Source organism: Populus trichocarpa, chromosome 11 (genome assembly GCF_000002775.5).
Source record: "Populus trichocarpa isolate Nisqually-1 chromosome 11, P.trichocarpa_v4.1, whole genome shotgun sequence".
NCBI lineage: Eukaryota > Viridiplantae > Streptophyta > Magnoliopsida > Malpighiales > Salicaceae > Populus > Populus trichocarpa.
In genome coordinates, this window is record NC_037295.2 from 736,706 (window position 1) to 748,833 (window position 12,128).

General features: G+C 34.9%; 1 protein-coding gene and 1 long non-coding RNA gene across 3 annotated transcripts in view; both read right to left on the bottom strand.

Moving 5' to 3' along the window:
- The window catches only part of LOC18102848 (disease resistance protein RPV1), a 58,168-nt gene extending 46,335 nt beyond the window's left edge, over window positions 1–11,833 (bottom strand). Inside the window, exons 1-5 of the mRNA XM_052445384.1 lie at window positions 11,337–11,833; window positions 9,892–10,855; window positions 9,430–9,738; window positions 8,199–8,374; window positions 7,684–8,093 (exon numbers count right to left, since the gene is read on the bottom strand). Coding sequence (XP_052301344.1) covers window positions 7,684–8,093; window positions 8,199–8,374; window positions 9,430–9,738; window positions 9,892–10,855; window positions 11,337–11,833 — 2,356 coding nt within the window. The remainder of the gene's footprint in view (window positions 1–7,683; window positions 8,094–8,198; window positions 8,375–9,429; window positions 9,739–9,891; window positions 10,856–11,336) is intronic.
- Window positions 5,126–7,251, bottom strand: LOC112325546 (uncharacterized). Of its 2 annotated transcripts, none has more exons than XR_002979545.2 (3): window positions 7,125–7,251; window positions 5,566–5,693; window positions 5,126–5,464 (listed from the first exon to the last, which is right to left on the bottom strand). It is a non-coding gene; the product is annotated as an uncharacterized LOC112325546 (long non-coding RNA). The 2 variants fall into 2 exon arrangements; XR_002979546.1 differs by lacking the exon at window positions 7,125–7,251 and adding an exon at window positions 6,422–6,836.
- Window positions 11,834–12,128: the final 295 nt, after the last annotated feature.

Below are 12,128 nucleotides of genomic sequence, written 5' to 3' on the forward strand. Positions count from 1 at the left end.
AGCTTGAAATCTATATTCTCTCCTCTCTGAATTTCATCATCATCTCTAAATGTGTGGATCCCTGCTTGAATTAGGGCCTTGTAGAGGTGATCGGTAAAGTTCTTGCGGGTGTCTGCACCTCTAAGACTCAAGAACACTTGATATTTACAATTAGAAAACCGAGAAGAGTAGGATTCTTGATATTTCCCAGCAGCCATTCCGATTCTAGCAAAGATAAGACTTTTCAAAGATCTGAACAAAAAAAAAGGAGTTGCAGGATTAATGCCGTTAGTTCAAGATCGACAGCACACCAATAAGCTGAAGTATTCATATATTATTATCTTACTGTATCTTTAAAACAATTTTCAAGTTATTTCCCAGCAATCAACTCCTCCATGCCCTTTCAGAAAAACATTTGTACATATGATAAATTAAATCTCTATGCTGAACCAACAAAATGGGTTGATGAGTTACATTCCACAATATAACATAATACTAAAAGAGATAAGCAGAGTTACCTGCAATCTTCACTTTCCCTTCGCTGATGTTCTCTTATCAGTTCATGAATTTTCTGCTTTTAAATCAACCTTAAAAGTCTCTGTGGTGTGGGCCATTTCCGCGTTAGGAACTTTTTTTTTTTAAATTTGCTCAAAATTGAGAGAGAAAGGGTGGATTGTAAATTTAAGACAAGTCATCCCCACAAGTCCACTCTCTCTATGGTATGGAATGTTTCCGCGTGAGGACTTTTTTGGTTTTATTTTGATCAAGACTTGGATGTTGAATATAATCACTAATTTTGGTGCCGGGAGTTGACGGCTATTGACATCGTAAGAAAAAAGTTAGAAAATAAACTCCACAAGTTGATGGCTATTGACATCCTGAAGTCAGAATCAAGTTAGAAAAATATAATTAAGAGGAGAAGTTGATGGCTATTAACATCATTTCTATTTCTCTCTCTTTTCTCAAATCTTTTGCTTCGTGGTTGGATTTACTGTATTCCTTTAACAATTTTTTTGTGAAGTAAATTATTATTTAGTTAATCCCTTTATTTTAATAACATAATATTAAATCCCTAAATTTTATATCTGTTTGCCATTAATTTCTCCTAGTTCTCCATTTCGTCTAATTTCCTTTTTCTATAAAATCTCCTGTATATTCCAATCAGTTTCTCTGACCTCACATGCTTGGATACACACTGAATTATTATTTAGTTAATCCCTTTATTACGTCTAATTGCTTTTTTCTAAAATATCTCCTGTATATTCCAATCAGTTTCTCTGACCTCACATGCTTTTATAAATGTTTTTTTTTTTTCATAAAACATCCTTAGTAGACCAAACAGCAACGTATTGTATCAAAAAAATTGTATTGGGTTTAGACCAAAACGTACTGTATCAAATGTCTTTCAAGTAGTTGAGCAAAGAAAACTGATCATACTAAAAACAAATCGAGATTGCTTTCAATTTACTCCTAACATTTAGGACTAATGCAACTTTTGGATTATTTTTTAATATAATTTTAATACGTTGATGTCTAGAAAACATCATTTTTATACATTTTAAATTAAAAATATACTTTTATGAAAGCATTTTAAATTGAAATTATACTCTTATAAAAACACTATGCATTTCATTATCAAACATACACTAAAAATAACCAGCAAAAAAATAAAGCACTCGAGTAAAACTTGTTTTCGGAATGAAATAGCAGATTTTAGATGGTTTGTGCGACCCATAAAAATATAGACTCAATTTTGATTTTCTCTGTGCTGGTAGATATTTTTTTATAGACGACTGAGCCACACGGCCATCATATTTGTGCCACAATTTTTTTACATGTCAGACTTTATTATATTGGCAAAGAGTTGCTAGTGGGCACTCCGTATAGCTAATGCTGGCGATGATCATGTTATCATTGGTGGAGGAGTTCAGCGAGCCATCAAAAGTCAACTTGCTTTCCGCTGGTGTCTTTAGAAGATAAACTTATGCCAAGAGAGAGAGAGAGTTTCTCATGTTGGAAATGCAGAGTGTTTAACTCAGAGTCCTGTCTTGAACTCTAAGGCTGAGAAACATAAGTAGGTTTCCTCAAACTGGTACTACAACTACAAAAGAAGCATTTAAAAATTCGGGAAAGACATACAGAAGAATTTTGGATGGTTAGATCTCGGAAGGAAGGTTTAATACTCGGGAGGATGGATTGCATATTCAATTTCCTATCACTGAAAAGTTCTCTGCGATGATTCTGATAAAGCAGGGTCACGATGGGGATGCGTTTGAGGAGGGATGATAATGAGAAATACAGCTGTTGAGATTATTCAGCCTGGCTAACTTTTCTCTACATTTAAACCACCTGGGGGTTATGGTTTTGTTTCCAGCAAAATCCTTCTCGATTGGGGAGAGCTTAGGCCTATTGTAGCCAGATAACTTGGTACTCGCCGCATAATTGCTCGCCAAGTATGCTATAACGTGAATTGTTTATCCAGGTGCAGTGAAGTGAAGCTGCCGAATCTGAGTCATATTCTCATGCATTGCAAGGTGGTCTGGTGGGTGTGGTGATGTGTTTTGGAATCTTTTTGCTAGATGCGAGTATGTGGGTATGAAGGTGGAAGATGATGTCTTCTTGTTTTGGCATAATAATTTAGCAAGCAAAGTCCCATACACAATAAATGGAAGAAAGAAAGAGATGGAAGTGGCAGGATCATCAAACCCAAAGATAGCAACACAAGAGAGTGCAGGCGATGGTCTCCGTTCCTTGTGGAGATCAATACACCCTTTTGTTGATCCTGCTCAAAAATCTTCTTATTTTGGGTTTTTTGAAAATTGTTCATAAGAATGTTGGGAAATGCGGTTGTTTTTTAAAGTTATTTTTACTCGGAAAAGTATTAAAATAATATTTTTTAATTTTTTACATATTTTTTGACATCAGCACATCAAAATAATTTGAAAACACTAAAAAATAATAATTTAAAGTAAAGAAAAAAATAATTAATTAATTAATTTTTTTCAAAAACGCTTTTGCAATGCAAAAACAAACAGTTACTTGTACTCATAAAAAAGTAACTGCAATAAATTTGACTAAAAAGGGCTTGGAAAAAGATAATCTAAGTCAACCTAGTCTAATCTTTTAAATCCATGACCCAAAAGATTAATAAAATTCTGATCAATATAATATTAAGGGATGTAATCGAAAAAGAAAGTTCCAATAAAAAAAGATTAAAAAAAAAATAAAAATCAAAAGTATAAAGACCAAATTTAAAAAAAAAAACTAATTAAAGTATTGAGGGATGCAATTGAGAAAATAATTGAGCAAAAGAGTGATATAAAATATTGAGGGATGCAATTAAAAGGATAATTTAATTAAATAAATAATAAAAAATAAAAACAAAAATTAAAAGAATAATAATCAAATCTGAAAGGTGAAAAAACAAAAGGTAGATCAAATTAAAAGAAAATTCAAATTCTATGGATAATTTAAAATAAAACAAATAACAATAAAAAAAATAAAAAAACAATTTGAAAGAAAAATAAATAAAAGAATTGCTTTAAAAATATGAAAGGATAAGCTCTAAAATCCAAAAGAAAAGCAGAAAGAACAAAGGAAAAAAAAAATCACCGACGCAAAACTCAATATATTTTAAGTATTGATAAAAAATGGAGGTAAAGTTGCAAAGATTAAAATGTTATTGTGAAAGCCAGAGTTTTGCTGCCAGACAGCGTCGTACACATCATCCTAAGAATGTGGAAAAACCTAGGGCATGTTCGTGTCAGGTTCATGCGCAACCAACTTTTTGAGATTAATTATTATTTTATTTATGCAAAAATATTAAATTGCCTTGGATGAAGCTCCATGGTTACCAAAAAAAAAAAAAAATACTGAAAAGATAAAACACTTCTTAACCCAGGGCAAAAGCAATTCTGATATATATGCATCCGAGTTATTAAATTGCCACCAGTGTTGAAAGTTTTGTCTCTAGAGACGTAGCAGTCATTTTATTGTGCAAATAATAAAATGACTATTATAACCTTGCTTCGTTGGCAAATTATGTTATGTTAATAGTAGCAAAACTCATCATTTCACGGCTATAATGACTCCTTGTGACTATAATAAATCTACAGTAAAAGTTGGAGCCCTCGCATAAAATTAATTAATTTGGAGGGAATTGCATGGTTTCATATTATAATCTGTGTACAGCTACTAGATATTAGTGGAGCGGTCCAATTCAATATATACGGCCTTATAATCAAAATCAATTAAACCATGTTAGGCTTTGAAAAAATTACAAATAGTTAATTAGGTAAAGTTTGGAAGAAAAAACACAAAAATAGACAACTAAGGTGTAGGTGAATCTCCCCTTCAGCATACCAGCAATTTCCTTTCTCATAGTAAACTATATCATTCCTACAGTTCATACTAAGGGTTACTACTTACACTCTCTCTCTCTCTCTCTTAAATTTATAATTTATAGTTTGCAGGAGATATATTGATATGTATTTTTCATTTAAAAATATATTAAAATAATATTTTTTTTATATTTTAAAATTTATTTTTAATATCACGTCAAAACAATTTAAAAATTAAATTATTAATTTAAAATTAAAAAATATTTTTTTAAAATATAAATTAAAATAAACATATTCTTACAAACTCAACTCTTTTTCATTCATCTAATTAACGTGTTTGGCACAAGTGTTCTCAAGCAAGTACTTCGTCTTTGACAAACCGTTACAAAAGCACTGTCTCACTTGACCTTGACAATATTGATTTTATTAAATTAATTAGCTTCACATTTTAAACATTAGACTACGTACGTTCCCAGGATGTCCAATATATACTGTAGGCTTATTTCTAAACTTCTGTTTTGAAAATTCTTTTTTCCAAAATTAAGAAAGGTAACTTCAAGATTAAGAGCACAAATGAATCATGAAATTTCGATTTGAGAGTTGGTTAAAAAGTACTTTCAAAATAGATATTTTAAGTTCAATTAGTCAGATTTACAAAAACAACTATAAATATTTTATGAGCCGTACGTGAAGATAAATTACAAATATAAAAGCGTGCATTGGAATAAGATAACCTTTTCCTATGGGTCCATGATAGGCTTTTGGCCCCAGCGGGTTTGAATGAAAAAAAGTTCATGAGCCGTACGTGAAGAAAATTTTATGAACCTTTATATAAATATATATATATACACTTAGATTTGATGCCCGCACTTCGCAGGGGTAATCTTTGGAGACGTTGATATCTTCAATTGTGAGACATTGATATCTTCAGTTAAGTTCCTTCCTGAGCCAACTGAGTCCATGTTCAAATGCAGGATTGAGTTCAATGACAGCGAACTTCTTTCAAACTTTTCGTGTAGTAGATGATGAAATGGAACTACTTTCGTTTTTGCAGAAAGTGCTTCTTTGCAAGCTGTACTGCTGTACATTTCCATGGTCTGCTTCAGCTTAAGCCTTCATCTTCTCATCTCAACTTCTAAGCAGACCTACACTTAATGCACAATCCAGAACTGATATCTATTTTTTCACAATGTTCAAGCTTAAAACACCTACTGGTAGTATTGGTTGAAGAACACTTTGCACTTACTGCATTTAAATTGCTCATAGATTAAAACTATAGAAATCAGCCATATGAACTGAATCGAGAGTAGGGCATCAAGGCGACTATATATCCAAAAAGCTGGTGTGTTGCTGCCTTCCAATCTAACACCCAAACTGTGAAAAGGGAAAAGAAGAAGTCATAACCATAAATAACATTCAAGCAAAAGTATTGATATTGAATTCCTAGCTCTAGCAATACCCATGCTTATGGTATTCACTCTTTTATTTTTGACTGAGTAACAGAAGCCATTGTTATATTCCCACAGTAGCAGGTGGGAAATTTTCCCTTCGACCATGCTTCGAACAATCTCGTTAAGTATAAACTATAAAGAGTTTGAAACCCTTAATTATTTAATATGACAGGGATGAAGAAATTTCTACACAAAAATCTACATAAACATGAACCATCTCCTGAATTTAAACAAACATTGTAGGGAAAATACAGCAAACAATGCCTAAATTTGGGCATGAACATATAGGAGGGGAAAAAAGAAGGCAAAAAAAATAAAAATACAGAAGCGAATCTGCCTAAAGAGATCCAACTTCAACAAAGAAACCTAACCAACATCTCAAAAGGAAGAATGGAAGCTGTTAAAGATATAATAAACTGGAAAAAAGAAAAAGGCAAAAGCAAAGTCATCAATCGTTCATAAAAAGAGCAAACCACAAACACATAGATTAAGCAAGACCAAAGAGAAAAAAATTGGAGCAACAAAACAGAACCCATGAGGAAGCAAGCAGGGGAAGAATAAAAAAAAACTGAAGAAGGAAAGCTGCAACACTCAAACACTAATCCAGCAGCCCCTCTCTAAATCAAGCAAGAAAAACTGCAGCTACCAGACCTGAAAAAGTAGAGGACAAATGATGAACATCAATGCTAGCATGAAGAAGAAGCAGAGCCATGAAACACTTAGTCGAGCACTACCATACACTGCCACAAATAAAGCTCTGCCTTTTTTCCAAAGCCATCACCAACTTTCCATCCCTCTCCATCCTCCATGTCACTTGGCTACTGTGTGTTGTCATTATCATCTTGAAACACTTTCACCATCAAGGTTCATCACCACCATGGTGGCTTTGTCAATGGAGACCCCAACAACTACACCCTTAACACGCGTTAATCATTGCCATGTACTCTATGGAGTAATTTACTGTTTTTTTATCCCATAAAAGAAAATCTAGTGATTGGAAGGTGGCAGCCACACCTTATTTTTCAAAGACTTCATCTTGATAAAATCATATTTTCTAAGACCAAGAAAACCATTTACATGTCTTTTATTTCTTTTACAGCCTTACAAATAATTAAAACAGACTATCTTACAAAAACCAAGAACCAACACCAAAAAGACATGACCATGATTTCTTTAACAGCAAACACAAAATGCTGAAAATAAACAATTTCGTGCCATGACAAATGAATTAATCTCATATAATCTCATCCAAAAGAATATCTCATTATTTAATAAGCCTAAAACAGCCTTGAAAGAATCTTCAAACAATCACATCGAAGAAAATAAGTTGAAATGCAAAAACAATAAGACAGACCTGAGTGAAGACAAATGTGTCACGAGATAATCTGTTGCTCGCTGATCTCCTCCGCAATTCGAAAGAATCAACCCCTCTCTCTTACAGCGCCACCAACCATGCAACTGGCTAAACAAAGATGCCTCCCTTTTAACCATCTAAGTGGTGGCTCAGTGGTAAGAGCTTGGGACTAAGAGATTTGCTTTTTCTGTGGTCTCAGGTTCGAGCCTCGTATTGCTTATATGATCGCTACTGGAGGCTTACATGGTCGTTAACTTCAGGGCCTGTGGGATTAATCGAGGTGCGCGCAAGCTGGCCCGGATACCCACGATAATTGATAAAAAAAAGATGCCTCCTTTTTTCTTTCAATATCCCAACCGAGAAAAATAAGCACAAAACTCATCCATATCAAATGACAAACAAAAAAAAATTTGCAAGTCTAATCAACAGTGGTTACAATAAAAAAAAGACTAGATAATGACATGAACTTTGTGAGGAAGCCTTGACTATTAAAGCCTTAAAATATAATACCAAATATCTAATTGCTTTAAAATATAATAGATTATTAATACCCTCTCACCTTTCTTTTCAAATAACCACGAACATACTTCCAAGTTGCCAGGATTATAACGCGCAGCACAGGAATAATTCCTAAAAATATGAGAAGCTGTTTCTACATTGGCTAGATGTACATCATCATCATCATCATCATCATCATCGCCGCTACTGTTGTGGGTTGTGATAACTTCCCTGTATGATGAGCTACTACTTTGGGATGTGATAACTTTATTCTTTGATTGGATATCATCATCATCACCATTTCCTTCCTCTTCATGCAACCATAGGACACCAACCATCATTATTTGAATAGTTGGATCAAGTGGAAGCACTGAAATACTCACGTCATCACCATTATCAAATGTAGGATCATCGCCCCCTAATTTCCAGTGGCTTAGCGATTGGAATACAACATTCCTGTGCTTGTAGCCACTAGGAAAGAGAGAGGCGGGACAAAACAAGGATTGACCACTGGTATTGTTTCTGATTTCGAGATAAACAGAACCACAGAGAAGGGTTTCTGACGTGGTACAAAACGTTGTGAATAGGTTAAAACCACATATCCGGTGCACAGCAGGTGGGGCTATTTGGAATGACAGGCAGCCCACAAACTCTTTCTGAATTATCCACTCCTCTTCTTCCTCCTCATAAAACTTAAACATCCCATCTTCATCAGCTACGACAACGTTGAATACGCCCTTAAAAACTGTTACCTGTACCATCAAAACGATGTCCATTATAAAATGAGCAAAGGAAGAATTTTCCAGGAGAAGTACACAAATGTAGATTTGAAATACAATAAATAGGGTGTGTGAGGACCTGAAATAACCAGGGCTGTATTTGAGCGTTGACCGTTTCCATTATTCTGAACATGTGTGAGTCAGCCTTTTGGATTAATTCTAGCTTCATCGAATCTTGGATGTCAACTAATTGATCACAATCATATACTACAGTCCAAGGGATTAGATTTGGAACTGTTTGCAGTGAATAACTACTAGACACGTCTAACGAAGACAAATTGGATGGAAGCTCTGGGAGGGTCTGAAGCATTTTGCAATTTCTTAAAATCAGGGCTATGAGTGGACTGAGGTCCTTAATGCTTTCTGGAAGAAAACGAATAGGAGTTCCACTTAAATCTAGTCTCGTCAAGGAGTGTGGCAATGTAAATCTCGAAGTTTTCCTTGCTGAAAACCTAGAGGGAAACAATAGCTTCAACGACAAAGTTGAAATGTATGATGTACTAGCAACAAATCCATCACTTTGAAGCAACCTGTGTCCCTGATGATGCTCTAACTCCATATTCAGCCTGTCAAGATTTGAGCAACCATTTAAATAAAGCTCTTGAAGTGAATTCAATCTACTCACTTCTTCTGGAAGCTCCACGAGACTCTTACAATTGTTCAGATTTAACATCATGAGACAATGTAAATCTCCAATAGATTCATGAATCTGAGCCAAATGGATGCAGTCTTCAAGTATTAGATTTTCAAGTCTTGGCAGACCTGACAAATCTGGGGTTCTAATGAGGCCATGTGAGTGACGCAGATCAAGTATTTTTAATTTTGGAAGAGACTGCAAAAACACTCGAATTTAGTTGTTATCAATTGAAAATAAGAGAGATAGCTATGGAGAGAGACTAGATACATACCAATTTTCCTTTCCAAGTATCAACTAGGCTGCTTCTGGATAAATCAAGAACCACAAGCTTCTCCAAGCATAATTGGTTTGGTATGGATCTCAAAGAGAATCCATGCCAGGATAACCATACCAAATTCTTAGGGAAGTGTTCATAACTTCCATGGAACTTCAGGTAATTTAGTTGGAGAAATTTTACATTTTGCATCTTTCTCAAAGCATCCGTGCTGAGGACGGGTAACAAACTTGCTTGACCACTTTGTACTTGTTCCCCGAAGAAAAGGTCAGAAAGCCATTCTCGAGAGGGGAACGTAGGAAGACGATAATGTTGAAAGAAGTTATGCTTGTGGCGAACCATTGAATCACCACAGATAGCTTTGGTACAATTATCTTCCATTAATGCATGCATATCAATGGTAAGGCCACGCAATTTTTCAGCATCCTGCTTCAAAAATATTAAAAGTATATGAGAAAAGAAAGTAAAAGAATAAACAAAATGAGGTACTTACAGTAGTTTCTTTCAATATAGTAAAAGCATGAACATTTTAAGACGCCTAAATACCATGCAGACAGGAAAACGAAAACAGGTACTTACACTTGTTTCTTTCAAAACTGTAAAAGCTTCCATGTGATGCCATATTCTTTGACACTGGGGTGATTCTTGACGAGAAATTTCCCTTCCCATATCTCTTACGAGTTGATGCATCCACAACCTTTTATCACTGTTGATTTCAACAATTTCTACAAGACATCTATCGATGAGATTGTCAATCCTGAATCTTGCACCTATACCGAGCCCATCTAGTATCCTAACAGCATAATTGTAATCCATTCCATTGAAGAAACAAGCAATATCAAGGAATAAGTTCTTCTGGTAATCATCATCAAGAGAGTCGTAACTTATTCGAAGAATCTTTTGAACTTCACAATTTGGAATCACTTCCATTTCTTGGAATGCACTTTCACATACTTCTCGACTTTTACCAGATAATGAAGAACCAATAACACGAAGGGCCAATGGAAGTCCATTACAATGATTCACTATTTTCCAAGAGTCCTCTACAAAACCTTCAACAGGGTAAGCTTGTCCAAAGGCATGCCAACTAAAAAGCTCAAGTGATTTTCCGTTATCTAGAGGTTCAACTTTGCACTTGACCCACTCATCATTAGCTGAAAGCAGACCCTTATTTCTGGTCGTTACAATGATTTTACTTCCTTTACAAAGCCAATTTTGCATGCCAACGATTGCATTGAATTGGTCCCTTTCCTCCACGTCATCTAGAACAATAAGAGTTCTTCGACAACATATTACATCCTTAATCTTCAAAATTCCTTCATCAACATCATTTATCTCATCAACACTCTTTTTTATGATGTCGGAAAGAAGTTGCCTCTGTAGGCAAACTAAACCCTTGAATTCCTTTGACCTTTCTCTAAAATTTGAAAGAAAGCTCTTTCCTTCAAATTTATAAAAGTTCTGGTTATAAACATTCTTGGCTATGGCAGTCTTTCCAACTCCACCAATTCCATAGAGTAAAGCAATGGCAGCACTATGGGACCTATTTTGCAACCATGAGTTGATATATTGTATTACAGAATCTCTACCAATGAAATGAAAAGGCAAATGAAATATTTTTCGATCCAAAGTCTTTGAGACGTTCTCCACAATAGATTGGACAAACTGTGCCTCGTACCTACATCAGAAAAGTAAAATACAATGTACGATAATTAGTAGTCTCTCTAGCTATAAGCAATAGAAATAAACGACATTTAGCTAGGAAATTAAAGCAGGTTGTGTGTCAATGATTGATGGTTAAATTTGGAGAAAAAAAATCATGAAACAATGAAGAAATCTTAAGTATTTTATTTTATTTTTCTTATATGTTCTCTGGATTAGGGGTGGTTTAGTTTCTCTAAATTGGGAGTGGTATTATCAATCTTCGTCTAAATACTTAAATGCAAAAACTGAATTTATTAAGAGTTCAGAACCAGCATTCTAATCTTATGCCATGTGTAGTTTCATCAAGAGATATAACTTACCCATCTCCTAAAACCATTCCTCCCAAATCTGCAACTTCCTTCAAAGCAATCCTCCATCCATTCACCCGCTCCATCTCCTCCTTGAAGCGCTTTTCGTGTTCCACAAATGCTGCAGCGAAGCTCCCAGTTTGATTTCTAACTTGGGATGGATCCACATCATAGAATACCGGCAAAACTATGGAGTTAGTAGTCCTCTTACGTTCCATGATCATAACAAGTTCATCGAGGCACCATCTCGAACGAGCATAGTCTATGGAGAACACGATTATCGATATTTTTGATTGTTGTATTGCTTTCTGGATCTCCAACTCTATATTATGTCCTCTCTGAATCTCATCATCATCTCTAAATGTGTGAATCCCAGCTTGGACTAGGGCCGTGTAGAGGTGATCGGTAAATTTCCTGCGGGTGTCTTCACCTCTAAAACTCAAGAACACTTGATGTTTACAATTAGAAAACCGTGAAGAGGAGGATTCTTGATATTTCCCACCAGCCATTTCGAATCTGGCAAAGATAAAACTTTTCAAGGATCTGAACAAATGAGGGAAAAGCAAAAAAAAGTTGCAGGATTAATGTGGATAGTTCACGATCAACGGGACACCAATTATATACTGTGTCTATGTGGAGATTTGTCTAGATTTTATTGATAATAACAATACCCCACCACTATGCTTAGTGGAATCACCATTAGTGATTAGTGCCACAATTGGTGGCATGTTTCAAGGCTCTCCTTTCTGCTATCCTTTCTCCTGTAAATGGAGACAAAGAGAGAGCAATAGAAAAGTGTGCAAG